Genomic DNA, 19617 nt, shown 5'->3' on the forward strand with positions numbered 1-19617 from the left:
TGTCTGTTGTGTGTCCTTGGGCAAGTCACTTCACTTCTCTGCTCAGTTACCTCACTTCTTAATTGGGGGTTAAGATTGTGAGTACCATGTGGAACTTAAGTAGGCACTTAAATACTATTTTAAAAAAAGAGTAGAGCATTTGGCATCCTCAGATCCTCCAGAAGATTTGCTGCCAATCAGCCTCAGGACATACATGGGGGAACCATTCAGTGTTGAGTAGCCAAATGGTGTCCTCCTCCTCCTCTGTTTAGAGCAGAAGTTAGATGATAATTATAATAATGGTAATTGTTAAATGCTTACTATGTGCCACACACAGTTCTAAGTGTTGGGGTAGAAACAAAGGAATCAGGTTGTCCCACGTGGGGCTCATAGTCTTAATCCCCATTTAACAGATGAAGTAACTGAGGGGCAGTGAAGTTAAGTGACTTGCCCAAAGTCACACAGCTGATAAGTGGCAGAGCCCGGATTAGAACCCATGACCTGTGACTCCCAAGCCATGCTGCTTCTCATCTAATCTTAAATCTGGGTTACCCAGGAACACAGTAGGGATAGAAAATGATTTTCTGCTCCTTGTGCTAAGAATGTGGAGGGAAATGCTTCAACACAAATACTTAGCCACAAAGATCAAGGGATGGGACACTCAGGCCTCAGAGGATAAACCACTTAAAGGGTCTTAACAACCATAATGATAATGGTGGCATTTGTTAACCACTTACAATGTGCCAAGCACTGTTCTAAGCTCTGTGGTAGATAGAAGATAAGCAGATTGAACACAGTCCCTGTCCCACATGGGGCTCACAATCTAAGGGAGAGGAGAACAGGTATTTAATCCCTATTTTATAGATGAGGAAACTAAGGGCACAGAGAAGTTAAGTGACTTGCCCAAGAACATACAGCAGACCAGTGGGTCAAATAGAGTCAGGACTGTAGTGCCCATCTCCCTCCAAACAAGCTAGCCAGTGCCCATCAATCAATCGTATTTATCAAGAACTTACTGTGTGCAGAGCACTGAACTAAGTGCTCGGGAGAGTACGATATAGGAATATAACAGACATTTTCCCTGCCCATGATCTTCCTCTAAAGACAGGCTGCCCAAGGTTTAGGGCAGAGCTGTCATACTCACTTGGCCTGGTTGCTCAGGAGAGTCACGTTGACATTGCCCAGGACCAGGTTTAAGTACAGCCTGCAAGACAAGTCCCAGAACAGATAAGCATTCAATCAATGGCATTTATTGGGCACTTACTGTGTGCACAGCACTGTACTAAACACTTGGGAGAGTACAACAGAATTAGCTCACATATTCTCTGACCATAGTGAGCTTTCAGTGTAGATATGTTCCTCCTGGACCCAGAGCAGCAGGAGGCAGCAGCTCAATCCTCCAGGAGGAGGCAGAGCCCTCAACCAAGCCCCTGGGTTGGGAGACAGCCCTGGTCGGGAGGCGGGCTAGAGGCAGGCCCAGGGCCTCAGGAGTCAGGGCCCAGCCCAAGGCCTCACACTTTCCAGGTGAAGAGAATCAGGTGGGAAAACCAGCTGGGCAGGTGGCAAGGCTTGGCTGTTTTTCTGCAGAACTGCCCTAATTATGGAAAAAACTCAAGGGACCTGGAAAATCTGGGGATCCACACTTTCCAGATGGAGCTCCACTCTGAGAGCAGCGGGTATGATACATTTAGTCAGTGCCCCGACCCCTAGCCTGACTCTGGAGGACCTACAGTGAAGAATTAATCTGGGGAGGCTAAAGGGAGGGCACTGACCTGATCTTATTCTCCATCTCCACTTGGGGAGCACCCAGGAAATAGGCTTAAACTGTAGCAAACAAGCATCTCATTAGAAGGAAAAACTCCCGCTTGGAGGGTGGCTAAATGGACTACTAAGGGAAAAAGTGCAGTTTCTACCCTGGTGAGTTTGACAAAAGGAAAAAGAAAAACATTCATCCTGGATGGTTTAGGCCTGCCTGGAGGCAGAGGACTAGACCAGGTGACTTCTCAAGCTCCTCTAGCTCTAGGACTGTCTGGCTCTAGGAGAATCTACCCGCACTGCTAGGGAGCCTCCCCCTTTCACAACCCAAAACAGAGATGAAAATACCCAGAAGGCCATGCAGACGAGGACCGAGTGTTTAGGCCCATTCCCTGAGATGGAGGACAAGGCTGCGGGTAAGACCCACATGCAAAGCGCCAAAGCCCCCTCCCCTCCTGGGCCCACCATACCCATTCTTCTTGGGCAGATAAGCTTCCATGTCAAAAAAAACATTCTGCCGCTCCTTGATGTTGGCACTGATCTGCTGGATGAGCTCCGCCTCCTCACAGGTGGCATGGCGCTTGAACCTGCCGGGGAGAGGGCACAGATGGTTCCACTGAAGGTGTCTCATCCTCTCCCTGATCTGCCACACCCAAGGTTATCAAACTTCCTTCTTGCCTGCGGCCCAACAAAATGCCCCCGCCCCCAACCCCGCTCAGTCCTACCTGGGGTCCCGCAATCAGGGAATGGTGTGGAAGAATGGAGGAGGCCACAGGTTGCTCATCCAGCCCATCGTTAGCCAGGGCCAATCATCAGAGATCCAAAAGCCCAAAATGGCACCTGGACCCATTTTAGAGTCCGGGATACCACTGCCCAGACAGGATACTAATAATAATTATAGTGGTATTTATTAAGTGCTTACTAAGTGCCAGGCACTGTACTAAGCTCTGGGGTGATTACGAGCATATCGGATTGGATTCAGTCCCTGTCCCATATGGGGCTCACAGTCTTAATCCCCATTTTACAGATGAAGTAACTGAGGGCCAGAGAAGTGACTTGTCTAAGGTGCGATGACCTTCTGAATCCCAGGCCCGTGCTCTATCCCCTATGCCATGCTGCTTCTCCAGTTAAACAACTCTCCCGAGGTCGCAGAGTGAGTCAGAATCAGAACCAGAACTCTGCTCCCAGGCCCGAGGTCAACAACATCCAGAGGCGGGAATCTGGCTGACAGAAGGTTTATGGTCTGTGAGTATGGGAGATGATCCTGAGTCGAGGGCAAAGGTCTCCAAAGCCCAGTAGGTATGTTGGAAGTCAGTGATGATGGTATTTGTGTGTGTCAAGCACTGTTCTAAGTGCCGGGGTAGAAACAAGCTCACAGCCTTAATCCCCAATTTACAGATGAGGTAACTGATACCCAGAAGTAAAGTGACTTGCTTAAGGTCACACAGCAGACAAGTGGTGGAGCCAGAATTAGACCCTTGGTCCTTCTAGCTCCCAGGCCTGTGCTCTATCCAATAGGCCATGCTGATTCTACGTCAAGTCACCCTGCTTGGCAGGACAGTTTCTGGCTGCAAGTCAGTCACTGTCACTGGATCCTCAATTCCTTGGTCACGTGCACTGGCTGCTTGTGCCACCCCGGGGTCAGAACAGTGGGCTATTCTGGGCTCCGCAGCTGGTACTCCCCTCTCCTACCTGGCACATGCCCCTCCCGCTTCTCCTGAGATCCCACCTTCCCTCAGATGGGCCAAGTGGTGGAAAAACACTGCCTGAGCCAGGCCAACGAAGCCCACCTTCTCTTAACACAGGGTGAATGGCCTTCTGTTAACCTGCCCGGCTCTGCTGGGCTAAGGCTGGGGGCAGGTGATGCCAGAGCCAGGCTGGGCAGAGTAGGCAAACAGACTGGCGTCTGAGTCCCAGAGAACAGTCGGGGACTAAAGCCTTCAATCGAAGGGCCCGCCCACCACCCAAAACCAAGGGAAAGCAACACACAAAATTTATTAAGCGCTTGCTATGTGCCACCTTTCCCATACTTTTCCCTCACAGTGATTCATATCTAAGACAGAGGGAGGGTGGATATTTTAATTCCCAGTTTCCAGACAAGGAAACTGAAGCAGAGAGGTTAAGCCACTTCCCTGAGGTCACCCAGCAGACAAGTGGCCAAGGCAGTACTAGAACCCATGTTTTCTGACTCCAAGTCCCAGTTTCTTCCCAAAAGGTCCAACTGCTTCTCATTCATTCATCCAATCGTATTTATTGAGCACTTACTGTGTGCAGAATATTGTACTGAGCACTTGGGAGAGTACAATACAATAATAAACAGACACATTCCCTGCTCATGATGAGCTTACAATCTAGAGTGGCGAAGACAAATGAGTATAAATAAATTACAGATATGTACATAAGTGCTGTGGGGCTGGGATGGGGGAAGAATCTGGGCCGGACCAAGACCCAGCTTTACCGCCCTCAATTGGCAGAGCGCTGGTCCTTTATACTTCGGTATCGCTGCATGGAAAGTGGGGATAACTCAGTCTCATGAGAGCTGAGGACCAATGAGGTGACACCCCAACAGTATGGAAGAAAGAAGGACTGATCCAGATTATGACATAACCATGATATCTCACCACCTCTTCCAAACACCCTTTCCTCTTCCGCTCTTGACCCCATGCCTCCTTCAATGCCCTGAGCCCACCAACCCCCTGGCCAAGCCAGAGATCCCAGTATACCTCTGGAGGCTGCACTTCAGGTCTCTCAGCCTCTTCTTCTGCTTGTTGATGGAGCTACTGCAAACAGCTTGGACCGTGGTCAGCTCTTCCAGCTTCTGCCTGTAGACCTTGTGAGTTTCCTATATGACATGCAAGAAAGTGGAGAGTGAGCCACCTGGGCTTCTCAGGGTCTAGAACCCAAGAATCCTGGTTTCCCGGCTCTTGGCCCAGGGGTCTCTCTGCATAAATCCTGCCTATCTCATGGGATGGTCCCTCTCTGGAGTCCAGCCCCAGAAGTGCTTAGTAAAGTGTGTTGCACACAGTAAGTACACCAGTGATAAATAATCACTGATTAATTGAACGAAGTGGCAAGAAAAGGAGGATGCATCAGGAACGTGAAGTCCCAGGGGGGCAGGGGGTCCCAAGGCAGGGTCCTAGAGGCTGACTTTCTGACTTCCTGGCAGCTCTCCAAGAACAGACCATGCTGCCAGCCTCTAAGGCACAGGAATGGGAGGTGAGCAAACCTCAAACACCTTAGATTAATCGTTCTTACACTTGGGGGCCAAACCAACTGGGGAAAAGGGAAACCCTGGGTCCTGGCAATAACATCTGTTTCTAGCTGGGAGTGGGGTGGGGAATGGAGCCCACAGGACCAAAGGCCTGGCATGGGCACCAAACCTTCTTGCCATCTTTTGCCTCTCTTTCCCACTTCCATATCGGTATACCTGCTCCCTCCACTTCCAGTTGCCTTCTGCTTTCCTTTTTGCTAAGCCAGGTCCCTTTTCTTCATTAACACTACCAAACCAACTTTCCTCCAGGAAGCCTACCCAGATTAACCCCACCCATCTCCAGATATCTCAATTTTCACTGACCATTTGAGCATAAAAGTCACCATAAAAGCAGTGACTTTTATGCATTCAAGTGGCTCATTTATATTCTTAGGCACTTACTAGGTATTTCTGTCACCTAGAGGGGTGGGACGTAAGGGTATTTTGTGGGGGGGAGGGTGGTGGTGGAGCCCAGTCCCTTTCTCCAGGACTGGCCAACCTCGGCAGTGCCAGGCCCATTGAGAAATGATTCTCAGGAAAGGAAACAATACATTGGCATCTTCCTCCCTGGCAGCTGGGCTGTGGTCTTTTCTAAGCTTTTTCTCTGGGTCAAAGCAGAGTGATAAGCATTAGGGTAGAATCACATCGGTCTCATATCCCTGTCCAATGTCGGGCTCACAATCTAAGAGGCAGAGAGAGCCTTGTTCTACTATCTGTAGGCCCTTGATACACACTTGATGGTGATGAAGTTGCAGACCTTATCTCTAGAAGGCCTGGTTTTATAAACAGGGAAACTACCTCTGTACAGGAAGTTACCTGCCTTTGCTAGAACCAGAAGAGGCCTGAGGAGTGCAACCCTTCCCTCCTCCCCAACTCCGACACACATGCGACAGGATTGAGGTTACTCAGTGGCACCTCTCTCTGCTTCAGCTGGCCGATACGGAGCAGCCTCCGAGGATCATGTATACATTCCAAATCATTTTTCCCCGCATGCCCAGACTCAGTCAGACCCAGAGAGCTCCCTCTGAGGCTCTTAGCCAAATCCATTTGGCACTGCCCACAAAAGCATCTCAAAAAAACATCAATTTCATGCTTATAGAACCCCTTTCTTCCGAAGAGTTCAAAGCACTTTCACATCCACGAGCTCGATTGCCCTTATGAACCCTCTGCAAGATGGGTGAAGGGGAAAGCAGGTATCATTATTCCCATATTACAGATGGGAAACTGAGGCCCAGAGGAGTTTAGTGATTTGCTTAAGGTCACAAAGTCAATAATCTTGGAACCCAAGATTCCCCAGCCAGTGCTCTTCCTATTGGAAGATGCAGTCTCCTGAAAGGGGTGAAATCGTGCGACAGGAAATGGCAGAGGGGTAGGAAGGGGCCAAGGAGCCACCGGGCTGTCATAGGGAGTGGCAGGGGGGTGGAACAGGAGACAGGAGCCACCCAGCTGTATAGGGAGTGGCAGAAGGCCAGGGACAAGGGAGAGGAATCACCTAGCAGCAATGGTGGTGTTCTGGGCCAGGAGTCAGCCTAACCTCCTGGATGTCCGGCAGGAGGGATTGAGGGGAGCAAGGAGAGCTAAATGGCAGACGCTGCACAGGGCCAAACTGGTCTTCAGTAACTAGAACTCAGTGGTTCTACTCAACGCACCTACTCCGTGAGCAGGAACTTGGAGAAAATCACGCCAGGTGGCAGGAAGGAAGGTGAGAGAGGTTATTCCTAAAGAGTGGTCAGAACCCTACAGACACCACCTCACCCCCACCCTCTACAAAACCAATGTTCAGGCGCGCTTAGACCGAACCCTTCTAAGGGACCAAACCACTGGCCTGAGGCCCTGAAGTAGGAAGAGCTCCTGGCCCTTGATAAAGTCAAGGTGCAGCTTCAGTGAGAGCTGAGTTAGGGGTGGGGAGATGGCCAAATGTCCACTCGGGTCTCCCAGCCCCGAGACTCACGCCTTCCTGTCTCTCTTCTCTTCCGAGGTGTCCCTCCCTCAAGCAAACTGGGGAAGGGCAAAGGTTCGTCCTCCATTCCCAATGTCGAGGGGGGCGTTTTGGTGGGTCCGCTCTTGCAGGCTGCCAATCTCGGCCAGAGGGAGAGAGTTGAGATGGCTAAGCAGCAAGCCAGGACCTCTCACCCCAGCAGGGCCCAGCCTAGGACACAAGTCCCTGCAGCATGGATGGGTGCCCACGGTCCCCCCGTGAAGGTCACTTGCTTTTCTAGTTTGTTTTAAATTGCCACTGCTCAGTTTGGCAGCAGAGGCGGCAGCGGCGGGGGGGAAAAAGGGGGAAGAACGTGTTCATGGGAAGAGGGGGACTGAGCATGGGTCACCACCACCACCCCTTTCCCTCCCAGGTGAGTCCCGGCCCCAGTAAGAACATCTGCATGTGACCCTTCTTCACCTTCAATGGCATCCCACATCGATACTCCCGCAGCACTTAGGTACAGGTGCTTCTATCTGGGGGCCTCCTCTAACTGTAATTTATAATTCCTATCTCCCCTCCTAACAGGTAACCTCCTGGTACTCAACTCTACTGTACCCTTCCAAACACTGATGTTAGTGCTCTGCACACAGGAGTGCTCAACGAATATCACTGATTAATAGTAACAAATACAAGAACTTTATCAGAGTTCTTTACCATAGCCCCCTAGAGGGGTGTCAACTTTTCAAGGGGTGGGGGTCTGGGGATGGGGAGAAGCAGCATGGCAGAGTGGACAGAGCACAGACCTGGGAGTCAGTAAGATCTGCCACTTGTCGGCTGTGTGACTGTGGGCAAGTCACTTAACTTCTCTGTGCCTCAGTTCCCTCATCTGTAAAATGGGGATTAAGACTGTGAGCCCCACGTGGGACAACCTGATTCCCCTATGTCTACCCCAGCGCTTAGAACAGTGCTCGGCACATAGTAAGCGTTTAACAAATACCAACATTATTATTATTATTATTATTATTATTATCTGGGTTCTAATCCGGGCTCCGCCACTTGTTCATTGTATGACCTTTGGCAAGGCACTAACTTCTCCGGGCCTCAGTTCCCTCATTGGTAAAATGGGACTAAGATGGGATGCCCCATGTGGGACAGGGACTGTGTCCAACCCGATTAGCTTGTATCAACCCCTGTGCTTAGAACAATGCCTGGCACATAGTAAGCACTTAACAAGTACCATTAAAAAAAAAGATGAGGCAGAGACAGGCAAGGATTTTAGGAGGGATGAGATGGGGACGGGCAGGGATTTTGGGAGAGATGGAGAGCTCAGAGGCCCAAAAGCCCCCATTTTGGATCAATTAAGGCCTGACTGGAAACTCTGAAACTTTTTTGGAGACCCAAAGTGAGCAAGTCTGGAAGTCTAGCTGAAAGAGCTGTGGGGGCCACCACCGCCACCCCCACCATCCCCATTTGGTGGGGTCCTATGGCCCCTATATCCTGGTGACAGGAATTGCTGGAATCTGTCAGTTGAAAGATCAAGGCCAAAGGGCTGCTACAGGATACAGTATCCAGGCATTTGGAAAACTCCTTGCCTTTGGTTTTGAGCCCTTTCACCAATCCATTCCAGGCAACCTGGCCTTTTTCATCTCCGCTCTGCTGCCTCTTTCCACACAGTCCTGTGGCAGACTACCTCTTTTTATCACCACTCCAGCTCCTCGCTCCTGCTCCTCCCTCCAAACCGCATTCCCACCTCCAGTTCTACATCCCTCCAAGGGAGACTCCAGGGCGGCACACTTCCCCTAGGAAGACCTCTCTGACTGCAAAGGAGAAGCGTGAGATCCCTGCCTCAGCCTGCCCAACCAGTATGCCACTCCCCTGGCTCCAAAGGCAGGCCACAACAACAGCAAGAGCTAAAACTGAAATTGATGATCTGTGCCCGTCCTGCCCCCATTAGACTCTCAGCAGTTGGAGGATGGGGTCTTAGTCTCCTCTGCAGAATGTAGAGGGCCCAGAATAAGAACCTTGATACATATTCATTATGGCAACGAAGGGCTCTGGAGTTCATGCTGTCTCAGCTTGCTTAATGAGAAGCTATTAGCTCCAGAATCAACCACCACCAACCTGAAATCGCTTTCTAGAAAAACAACTTCTGAGAACTGGAAAAGAAGACTATCACCATTTGGAGGCAATAGGGAGGTTGGGGGTGGGGGGCAGGGGGGAGGGTCCTGTCAGTCACCCACAAAGAGTTGGATTCAGAGTATCTGAGAGAAAGTCTTCTTTGGAGTATCTTGAAACTGAAATAATCAAGATTTGCCTCCTGAGACTAATTCCGAGGACAAAGAAGCAATATCCTCATGGGCAAATTCTCCGGGTGGCAAAGGCCAAACAATAACAATAATAATGTTGGTATTTGTTAAGTGCTTACTATGTGCAGAGCACTGTTCTAAGTGCTGGGGTAAATACAGGGTAATCAGGTTGTGCCACGTGAGGCTCACAGTCTTAATCATTTCCCGAATGAGGATACTGAGGCACAGAGAAGTTAAGTGACTTGCCCACAGTCACATAGCTGACAAGTGGTGGAGCCGGGATTCGAACCCATGACCTCTGACTCCCCAGCCTGTGCTCTTTCCAATGAGCCATGCTGTACACTTTGGCCTCAATTATCTGAATGCTTGGAGCCAAACTATAACTTTTCAGTAAAACAACTTCACCTCCTTTTCATCCTCCTCCTCACTACCAACCCAGTCTCCTGGACCTCCCAACTCTCCTACCCAAGCCCAGCTCCCTGAGGACGAGCCAGCTCCTCTACCTTCCATAAGGAGTGAGTGTCCTGCAGACACTTCATTTGGCAAAGAGTAGCACCTCTTCCAGGAAGGCTTTCCTCAGTAAATTTATCATCTCCGCTTCCTGTATCTCCTACCCCCAGCTGCTACCTCAGCACTTCCACATCACCTAAGCACTTGGGAGCTTACACACATAAGTCATATCTTTGTACTCCTCCTTTATGCAGTCTATTTCAGCGTTTGCCTCCTCTCTTGATGGCAGGGATCGTGCCTAATTCTACTGTGCTCTCCCAAGTGGTTAGTACAATGTTCTGGCCCCCATAGGTATTCAATAGATGCCCCTGATTCTTAACATTGCAAGGACGGCAGCTTACAAGGAACCTCTCTCTGGTCAAATTCTTGGAAGAGGGAGGGAGGGAGGGTCCTAAAGGACTCAACCACTTTTTTCCCCTATCCCGTTCCACAGGCAGCCCAGGTAATGCCTGGAGGAGTACACTCTGAGTTTGACTTTGCAGTTGGAAGGACTTGGTGGCCAGCACAGGTGGAGGGCCCAGGTGGCCTGCAGTGCAGGAAAAGAGAAAACTAGGTCACTGGGCAGGTGTGCTCCTGCTTGGGGCAGGGAGATGCATACTGGACCCCTGGGCCTCGTCCAGCTCTGGCCGGGCATTCAGAACAGGCAGCAGCCGGGTGAATGGGCAGGAGGCCAGAACTGGGGCCAGCCCACCCACTCCCTCTGTTGCTCCAGGCTGACAGGATTGTCTGCCCTTCTCTTCCTTGACCAAAGGCAGGCTTCCTGGCTCCCTTGGAATGGAAGGGCATAGGCTACGAGCACACATGGTAAGGCAGGAGATTTAATTACCCATGGTGGCAATTAGTGACCTTCGGGGTCACCCTGCACACCATGGAAATCTGTGCATTTTGCATTCGGCTTTGGGCTGAAACATAACAGTCTAGTCCTGTCCAGATGACAAGAGGGCCCCAGCACAGGCCATTACCCAGAAAACACCTAATGATCCAGACAAGTCATTTTGAAAGAAGGCAAGCTTCTCAGCAAACAGGCCTTGACATTGTGGGAAGAGAGGATTTAGGGAAGCTGAATATAACTGTGGAATTCCCCCCCCACACCCCTCCCAACTGCCTACCTAAAAATAAGAAAAAAATCCCCTTTCCTTCCTGTTTGGGTGTCCCTGAAGCCAGAGTTCCCAAGGTGAAAACATCACCCCAAAAATGGAAGAGAACAGAGGGCAAGCATGGAATTTATCTTGACTCACATGGGTCTCAGAAGGAAAGGGAGCCACTGAGACATTATTATGGGTGTAACCAGGGCTTTAATGGTTAAAAAGGTACCTCTCTACCCCAAACCTTAATGCCAGTACTGAATGGTGCTCAAAACTCTTACTCTACCAAGAGGAGGGAAGCAGACAGAGTACTGTCATAGTAAATATTCAGTAGTAATAACATTAAGTGCTTACTGGATGCGGAGTACTGTACTACAGGCTGGAAGAAAAGACACAGGTGGGAATCAGACATGGTCCCTGTCCTTGGGGGATGCTCATAAATATTATTGTTATGCACCAAGCACTATGCTAAACCCTGGACCAAATACAAGAGAATCTTGGAAAGAGCACAAGGCAGGAAATCTAGGTTCTATTACTGGTCCATCTATTTGTTTGCTGCATGACCTTGGGCAAGTTAACTTCTCTGGGCCAGTTTTCTATCTCTGAAATAGGGATAAAATACCCATTCTCTCTCTTTGTAAGCCCCTTGTGGAGCAGGAACTGTCAGATCTGGTTGTCTTGTATCTATCAGAGTACTATCAGCATAATGCTTAGCATACAGTAAACACTCAGTCGAAGCACACAGGACTCACAGTTGAGAAGACAGGGAGAGCAGGTATCTACTCCCCATTTTACAGACAAGGAAACTGAAGTTCAGAGAGGTTAAGTGACTTGCCTAGGGCCACACAGCAGGCAAAAGGTAGAACTGGGTTTAGAACCTGCATTTCCTGAATCTCAGCCCCTTGCCCATTCCACTAACACACAGTCTACCCCACCCACCATCTTAAGATACGGGTCTGGGAGAGGGCAAATAGCCCATTTCTGAAGGATCAGGGTCTCATCATAGAGAGGTCTGGAGAAGGGACTCCAGTTTCTTCAAGAATCCCTTCTTGGGGATGTAGAAAAAGCATCCAGAAGTCCAAACATCTAATTTAGCTCTCCTCTCAACCAAACATCCAACACTTAACAGTGCTTCCGATCACTACATCACCAACCACGTGCCCAGGAACACAACAACTCCTAAATTACTCCTCACAGGCTCGGCCTGCCAAGACTTGCTCTCTAATTGCCGTTAATTGCATTAATTGCAGAGAGCAGAAGTGTCAAAACTGCTCCTCCATAACCTCTTGTCTTTGGAGTGAGGGAAGTCAGGGAGTTGAGAGGGGACAAGGAGACCTGGAATGATAAACCTCCTTCCTCCAGCCCCAGCCTGGGCCCAGGCATCTGCACTACAAGGGCACCAGCTGCTGCTCTCACTGCCCCACATACTCCTTGATTTCAGGGTGGAGAGCAGGGAAGGATCCCTACATCTCCCCCAATCAGTCAATGGTATTTATTGAGCATTTACTATGTGCACAGCACTGTACTAAGTGTTTGGGAGAGTACAACAGAGTTATTTGACACTTTCCCTGTCCACAGTGAGCTTACAGTCTACAGTGGGAGACAGACAATATAAATGTCCCTGGAGGTGTAGGGGATTTGGTGGGAATGAAGGAGGGAGGAAATAGGAGGCAAGAAAAGTTCTTTGGCTCCATCAGCCTGACAGAGGTCCCCTGCTTCAACTCACAGCTTAAACAAGAAGGCTTATTCATTCATTCATTCAATAGTATTTACTGAGCGCTTACTATGTGCAGAGCACTGTACTAAGAGCTTGGAATGTACAATTCGGCAACAGATAGTCCCTGCCCATTGACGGGCTTACAGTCTAATCGGGGGAGACAGACAAAAACAATAGCAATAAACAGAATCAAAGGGATGCCCATCTCATTAAAACAATAGCAATAAATAGAATCAAGGTGATGTACATCTCATTAACAAAATAAATAGGGTAATAAAAATATATACAAATGAGATGAGCACAGTGCTGAGGGGAGGGAAGGTGGGGGGGAAGGGGGCTTAGCTGAGGGGAGGTGCAGGGGGGGCAGAGAAGCAGCAGAGGGAGCAGAGGGAAGAGGGTTAGAGAAGCAGCATGGCTTAGTGGAAAGAGCATGGGCTTGGGAGTCATAGGACATGGGTTCTAATACCGGCTCCGCCACTTGTCTGCTGTTTGACCCTGGACATGCCACTTAAACTTCTCTGTCCTTCGGTTACCTCATCTGTAAAATGGGGATTAAGACCATCAGCCCCACGTAGGACAATCTGATTACCTTGTAACTACCCTAGCGCTTAGAACAGTGCTTGGCACATAGTAAGTGCTTAAATACCATCATTTTTATTAATTATTATTATTAAAGGGGGAGCTGAGGTGCGGTCATGGTCCAGTGCTTAGAACAGTGCTTGGCACATATAAGCACTTAAATACTATCATTATAATTATAATATAATATTAATGATTGTATTTGTTAAGCACTTACTACATGCCAGCACTGCTCTAAGCACTGGGGTAGATACAAGCAAATCAGCACATAGTTCCTGTCTCACATGGGCTCACACCCTCAATCCCCATTTTACAGATGAGGGAACTGAGGTCCAGAGAAGTGAAGTGACTTGCCCAAGGTCACATAGACAAGTGGCAGAGCTGGGATTAGTACCCAGGGCCTTCTGAACTACTTCTACCACCTTACTACCTTAGTTACCACCTCGTCTCCCCCAGTTTACACTTCCTCACCTGCCTCATTCCTTCCTTTCCTAACCCCCATAATCACACACACCCCTGGGCCTGGAACAAACCACCACCACTCTGCACTTCTCTCCCAACATTTGGAAGCCCCTCTGGTAGTCCTTCAGAGAAAGAGGAGGGAGTGAGGATTGAGGGGCAGGAGGGGAAACCCATCCATCTTAAGTCAAATAACCAGAAGCCTAGCTACCTCTGGCATTCTACTAAAACACGAGAGCTACACTGCAAGCTTGGACTCTGAGAGGGAAACCATTCTAGAACTGTGCACTGTGCAATTCCTTTTTCTGAATTGACTCTTCCAGAAAGAAGCCCAGACAAGAAAGGCCCTGCTCCAAAAGAGTAATAATAATACCACCAACATCTGTGGTATTTGTCAAGCACTTACTATATGCCAGGCACTGTACTAAGTGCTGGGGCAGATACAAGAGAAATCAAGTTCCTCACTCAACTCACCTCCTAAGTAGGAGGGAGAACAGGTACTGAATCTTCATTTTGAAGATGAGGGAACTGAGGCACAGAGAAGTGACTTGCCCAAATTCACACAGCAGGTAAGTGGCAGAGCAAGGATCAGAACCCAGGTCCTCAACTCCCAGGCCCATTCTTTTTTTGGCCATGCTGCTTCTCATACCAATAGGGGTGATCTCCCTAAAACTTCACTTGTCTCTTCTGCAACTCTCCCATCTATCCCAGCAGTATCTCAAGAGGAGATCTCCTGCCTTCTCTCAAAACCCACCCCCTCCACCTGCACATCCAACCCCTTTGCACTGTATCAAAACACTTGCCCTCTTCCTTCTTCCCTCCTTAAATGCCATCTTCAACTGTGTGCTCTTCAATGGCTTCTTCCTCACTGCTTTTAAACATTCCCATGTTTCCCCAGCCTAAAAAAAACCTCCCTTGACCCTCACGGCTCCATCCAGTTCTCACCCATCACCCTCCTACCATTCCCTCTCCAAACTTCTTGAATGAGTTGTCTACACCAGCTGTTTCAAATTCCTCTTCTCCAATTCTCTCCTGACCCCCTCAAATCTGGATTCTGTCCCCTTCACTCCACAGAAACCTATGATCTCCTCCCTGCCAAATCCAATGGCCTCTACTCCATCCTAACCCTCCACGACTTTTCAGCTGTCTTCGACATGGTCGACCACTCCTTTTTCTCCTGGAAACATTATCCAATCTCGGCTTCACTCACACTGTCCTCTCTTGGTTCTCCTATTCTCTGGCCCCTCATTCTCGGTCTCTTTCGAAGGTCCTCCTCTGCCTCCCACCCCCTACCTGTGGGTGTCCCTCAAAGTTCAGTTCTGGGTCTCCTTTTCTCCCTCTACACCCACTCCTTTGGAGAACTCATTTGTTCCCATGGCTTCAACTGCCACCTCTATGCAGATGACTAGAAGCAGCGTGACTTAGTGGAAAGAGCACCAGCTTAGGAGTCAGAGGTCATGGATTCTATTTCCAGCTCTGCCTCTTGTCAGCTGTGTTACTTTGGACAAGTCACTTAACTTCTCTGTGCCTCAGTTACCTCATCTGTAAAATGGAGGTTGTCTGTAAGCCCCAGGTGGGACAACCTAATAACCTTGTATTTACCCCAGGCTTTGAACAGCACTTGGCCCATTGTAAGCGCTTAACAATTATCATCATCATCAGCATGATTCCCCTATCTAAACTCCAGCCTTGATCTTTCTCCCTTCTCTGCAGTGCCACATTTCCGCCTGCCTTCAAGACATCTCTACTTGGATGTTCTCCGGTCACCTCAAACTTAGCATTTCTAAAAGAAAACCGAACTCCATTTCTTTCCACCTAAACCCGATGCTTCTTCTGACTTTCCCATCATTGCAGACGGCAACACCATCCTTCCTGTCTCACAAGTCTGTCACCTCGGTATTATCCTTGATTCCTCTCTCATTCAACCCACATATTTAATTCATCACTAGATCCTGTCCATTCGAACTTCACAACATAGCTAAAATGCCCTTTCCTCTCCATCCAAACTACCACCTTAACCCAGGCACTTATCTTATCCCACCCTGATTACTGTATCAGCCTTCTTACTGACCTCCCTGCCTCCTGTCTCTCCCCACTCCAAATGATACTTCATTCTCCTGCCTGGATCATTTTTTCTACAAAAACATTCAATCCATGTTTCCCTGTTCAAGAACCTCCATTGGTTGCCCATCCACCACCGCATCAAACAAACACTTTACCATCAGCATTAAAGCAATCACCTTGCCACTCCTACCTCACCTTGCTACTCTCCTACTACAACCCAGCCCGCACACTTTGCTCCTCTAATGCCAACCTACTCACCATACCTCAATCTCATCTACCTTGCCCACATCCTGCCTCTGATCTGGAATGCCCTCCCTTTTCTTATCCAACAATTATTCTCCCCCACCTTCAAAGCCTTACTGAAAGCACATCTCCTCCAAGAAGTCTTCCCTAAGCCCTCTTTTCCTCTTTCTTCTACTCTCTTTTGCGTTGCCCTGACTTGCTTCCTTTATCCATCCCCCCTCCCAGTCCCACAACATTTATGTACATATTTGTAATTTATTTGTATTGATGTCTGTCTCCCTTCTAGACTGTAAACTTGCTGTGGAAGAGAATGTGTCTGTTATAGTGTACTCTCCCAAGTGCTTAGTACTGTGCTCTGCAAACAGTAAATGTTCAACAAATAAGATTGACTGACTAATCAATACAATCAACAAAATGGCATTTACTGAGTGCTTAGATGCTGTAGTATTTGGGAGACTATGGCAGAGTAAACTGACACGATCCCTGTCCTCAAGGAGTTTGCAAATCTAGCAAGGAAGATGGGGATTAAAATAAGGTACACATAAGGGAATCAATCAGTGGAATTTACTGTGTGCTGAGCACTGTATTAAACACTTGGGAGAGCACAACATAAAGACTTGGCAGAGAAGTTCCCTACCCAGGGGGAGTTTATAGTCTAGAGGGCGTGACAGATACTAAAAAAATTACAGATGTGGATAGAAGTGCTGAGGGTGGGGTGAATATCAAGTGCTCAAAGGTTACAGATCAAAATGCAAGGGTGATGCAGAAGGGAGAGGGAACTGAGGAAAGGAGGGCTTAGTGGGAGAAAGCCTCTTGGAGACCTGAGGGTGAACCTAAGTGCTGGGTGATAGTTGGACTGGGAGAAGGGAGGAAGAAAGTCAGGCCCCAGGCTCTGCCCAATTTGTCCTTTGTCTCGCTATCCATTTGTACCCCTTTTTGCCCTAACAAGTGTGTACCCTGAGAGAAGGGCTAAGTCTCCTTCAGTTCCCCCATTATGGGTGGAGGCCTTTCCCTAATAATAACTTGGTGCCACCTCCGAGGCTTGGGGGTTGCAGGGTGACTCCTCCCCACCTGGAGAGCCCCAGGCTGCGCAAAGATGACAGCTACCATGTGAGGGGGAGGAGAAGGAGCTGGAGAAACGAATCTAGGAGACAAGTCTGGGTGTCACTGTCAGTGAGGACTCTGGGGGCTGACACATGCAACCAGTAACGCCAAGGCTCACACTGCAGCAGTGCCCGGATGAGCCGGAGCGGCCTGATGGCCTGGGCGAGGCAAGAGTGGGGAAGGTGGGCAAAGAGGGCACTGCCCAGGCTCCAACATTCTAAAAACTACACCCTAAAGAGCAATCAGGACCCAAAGTCACTTGCAGAAAGAGCAGCTGTGCCTCTCTGAAGGGTGCAGGGAGCACTGGGAACCCTTCCTGAGCTGAGGAGTCCCAGGGCAACAGATGAGGGAGACAGCTGGTGGGAAGCTGGTGGAGGCTTTCCACCTCCACTGGAAAGCCCGCCTCGGCCCCTCCCCCCACTCTGCCCCTTTCTTGCCAGCCACTGTTGCCCATCAGCCCCCCTTTAGGCCCTCCCTAATGCCCTGCAGCCACCTCCTTGGGGCAGGGGGCATATTCTCTAGATTATAAACTTGTGGGTACGGAATGCCGCTACCAACTCAGTTATATTATTATACCGTACTCATCTTAGTGCAGTCTAGTGCAGTGATCTAGACTGTGAGCTCATTGTGGGCAGGGACAATCACTCTTTATTGCTGTGTTGTACTTTCTCAAGCGCTTAGTCCAGCGCTCTGCACATAGTAAGCTCTTAATAGGATTGAATGAATGCTCTGCCCAACAGAAACCACTCAATAAATACAACTGACCGATGGATCTGGGATCATGGACTCCAGGAGGGTGAGGGCGAAGGGGTGTTGGTGGCTTTTGTCGTGATCCAAAGGAATGAATTAAGGCAGAGGTCTAAATGGGATGGCTCCTCGGGCCCCTCCGACCGCCTTTGCCCTCCAGCTCCTGGGCACGGGAGGAGAGGAGGTCCTCCCCCAGCTACTGGCTCTGACCATCTCTGGAGGCTATCAACTAACTTTCCGCAGAGGCGGAGGGTACGGTGGAAGGAAGGGAAGTGGCAGAGGGCACGGAGGTGGGCAGGGTACCCCCTTGCAGCCGGCTTCTACGGGGGAGGGGGTCGTAAGAAATGTTGCAGGGGGGTGGAGAGGAGCTTTTGTCCTGTGGTAGGGAAGTCCTGGCTCCGCGGGGACCCCCTGGGCCCGCACCCCGGCAACCCTCGAAGCAGCGTGGCTCGGTGGAAAGATCCCGGGCTGGGGAGTCAGGGGTCGTGGGTTCTAATCCCGGCTCCACCACTTGTCATCTATGTGACCTTGGGTAAGTCGCTTCACTTCTCTGTGCCTCAGTGACCTCATCTGGAAAATGGGGATTGAGACTGGGAGCCCCACGTGGGAATACCTTATTACTTTCTATCCTCCCCAGCGCTTCTGCTTTGCACATAGTAAGCGCTTAACAAATGCCATTATTATTCAAGAGCTTAGTCCAGTGCTTTCCACAGAGTAAGCCCTTAACAAATGTCATCATTATTATTCAAGCGCTTAGTCCAGTCCTCTGCACATAGTAAGAAGAGCAGCGTGGCTCAGTGGAAAGAGCCAGGGCTTGGGAGTCAGAGGTCATGGGTTCTAATCCCGTCTCCGCCGCATGTCAGCTGTGTGACTTTGGGCAAGCCACTTCGCTTCTCTGTGCCTCAGTTTCCTCATCTGCAAAATGGGGAGGAAGACTGTGAGCCCCACGTGGGACAACCTGATCACCTTGTATCCTCCCCCAGCGCTTGGCGCATAGTAAGCGCTTAACAAATACCATCATTAGTATTACAGTAAGCGTTCAATAAACACTATTGAATGCAACCCCGCCTGCGGGCCCGGGAGCCATGCCCGCCCCATCAGTCGCAGCCCGGTCGGCGGGAGACGGACCTCGCCCCGATCTCCAGCGAGCAGGAGGGGGCGCGGAGATGCAGCCCCAAGGTGCATCCCTTCAATCGTATTTGCTGAGCTGGTACTCCGGGCAGAGCATTCTGCTGGGCGCTCGGAATGGACAGTCGGGGGTGGGGAGGAAGGAGGGGGCGAGGGGTGCACGGGCTCCCTCTGCCCCGGCCTTACCTGCAGCTCCTGGAATTCCTCCTCCAGCTCGTGCCACTCGCCCTCGCACCGCTCCAGCTGGGCGAACATGGTGCAAGGAGGAGGAGGAAGAGGAGGAGGAGGTAGAGGTGGCTGCTTGGTGCAGCGCGGGCAGCCCGGCTCTTCTCCCACCTCCCCCTCCTCCCTCCGCTCCCCGCCACCAGCTGTTCCTGCGCGGCCCCGAGCCACGCGCACACCTGACGTCATCGCCCCCTCCCACCCCCCCCGCCCCCGATCTGCGCATGCGCCCGCCACCGCTCCACCCCCCCCCACCTGAGGCGGCCTTCCCTCCTGCTGCGCCCTGAGGCGATGGCCGTCGGCCCTTCCCTCCCCTAGCTGCACTTTTCTCATCCTTATTCTACACTATCTCATACAATTCATAAAAATAATAATAATGACAGTATCAGTTAAGCGCCGACTATGCGCAAAGCACTATTCTAAACGCTGGGGAGATTCGATTAGACGACCAGCCCGTCAGTGGGCAGGGATGGTCTCCATCCGTTGCCCTATTGTCCCTTCCCAGCGCTCAGTCCAGTGCTCTGCACAGAGTAAGGGCTCAATAAATA

At 50.2% G+C, this 19617-nt stretch overlaps 1 protein-coding gene across 5 annotated transcripts in view; it reads right to left on the reverse strand.

Annotated features, from left to right (window-relative positions):
- The window catches only part of TMEM120B (transmembrane protein 120B), a 38103-nt gene extending 18878 nt beyond the window's left edge, over nt 1-19225 (reverse strand). For 3 of the 5 annotated variants that reach the window (XR_003756996.2, XR_003756995.2, XM_029058613.2), the window contains exons 1-4: nt 19034-19225; nt 4458-4576; nt 2205-2321; nt 1124-1183 (exon numbers count right to left, since the gene is read on the reverse strand). Coding sequence is in view for 3 of the 5 variants with exons in the window: in XM_029058613.2 (XP_028914446.1) it covers nt 1124-1183; nt 2205-2321; nt 4458-4576; nt 19034-19102 (365 nt within the window). In the remaining 2 variants the exon portion in view is untranslated. The remainder of the gene's footprint in view (nt 1-1123; nt 1184-2204; nt 2322-4457; nt 4577-19033) is intronic. The other 2 variants (XM_039910435.1, XM_029058612.2) reach the window with 2 other exon arrangements.
- Nucleotides 19226-19617: the final 392 nt, after the last annotated feature.

The sequence above is a fragment of the Ornithorhynchus anatinus genome, chromosome 2 (genome assembly GCF_004115215.2).
Source record: "Ornithorhynchus anatinus isolate Pmale09 chromosome 2, mOrnAna1.pri.v4, whole genome shotgun sequence".
In the NCBI taxonomy this organism is placed as follows: domain Eukaryota; kingdom Metazoa; phylum Chordata; class Mammalia; order Monotremata; family Ornithorhynchidae; genus Ornithorhynchus; species Ornithorhynchus anatinus.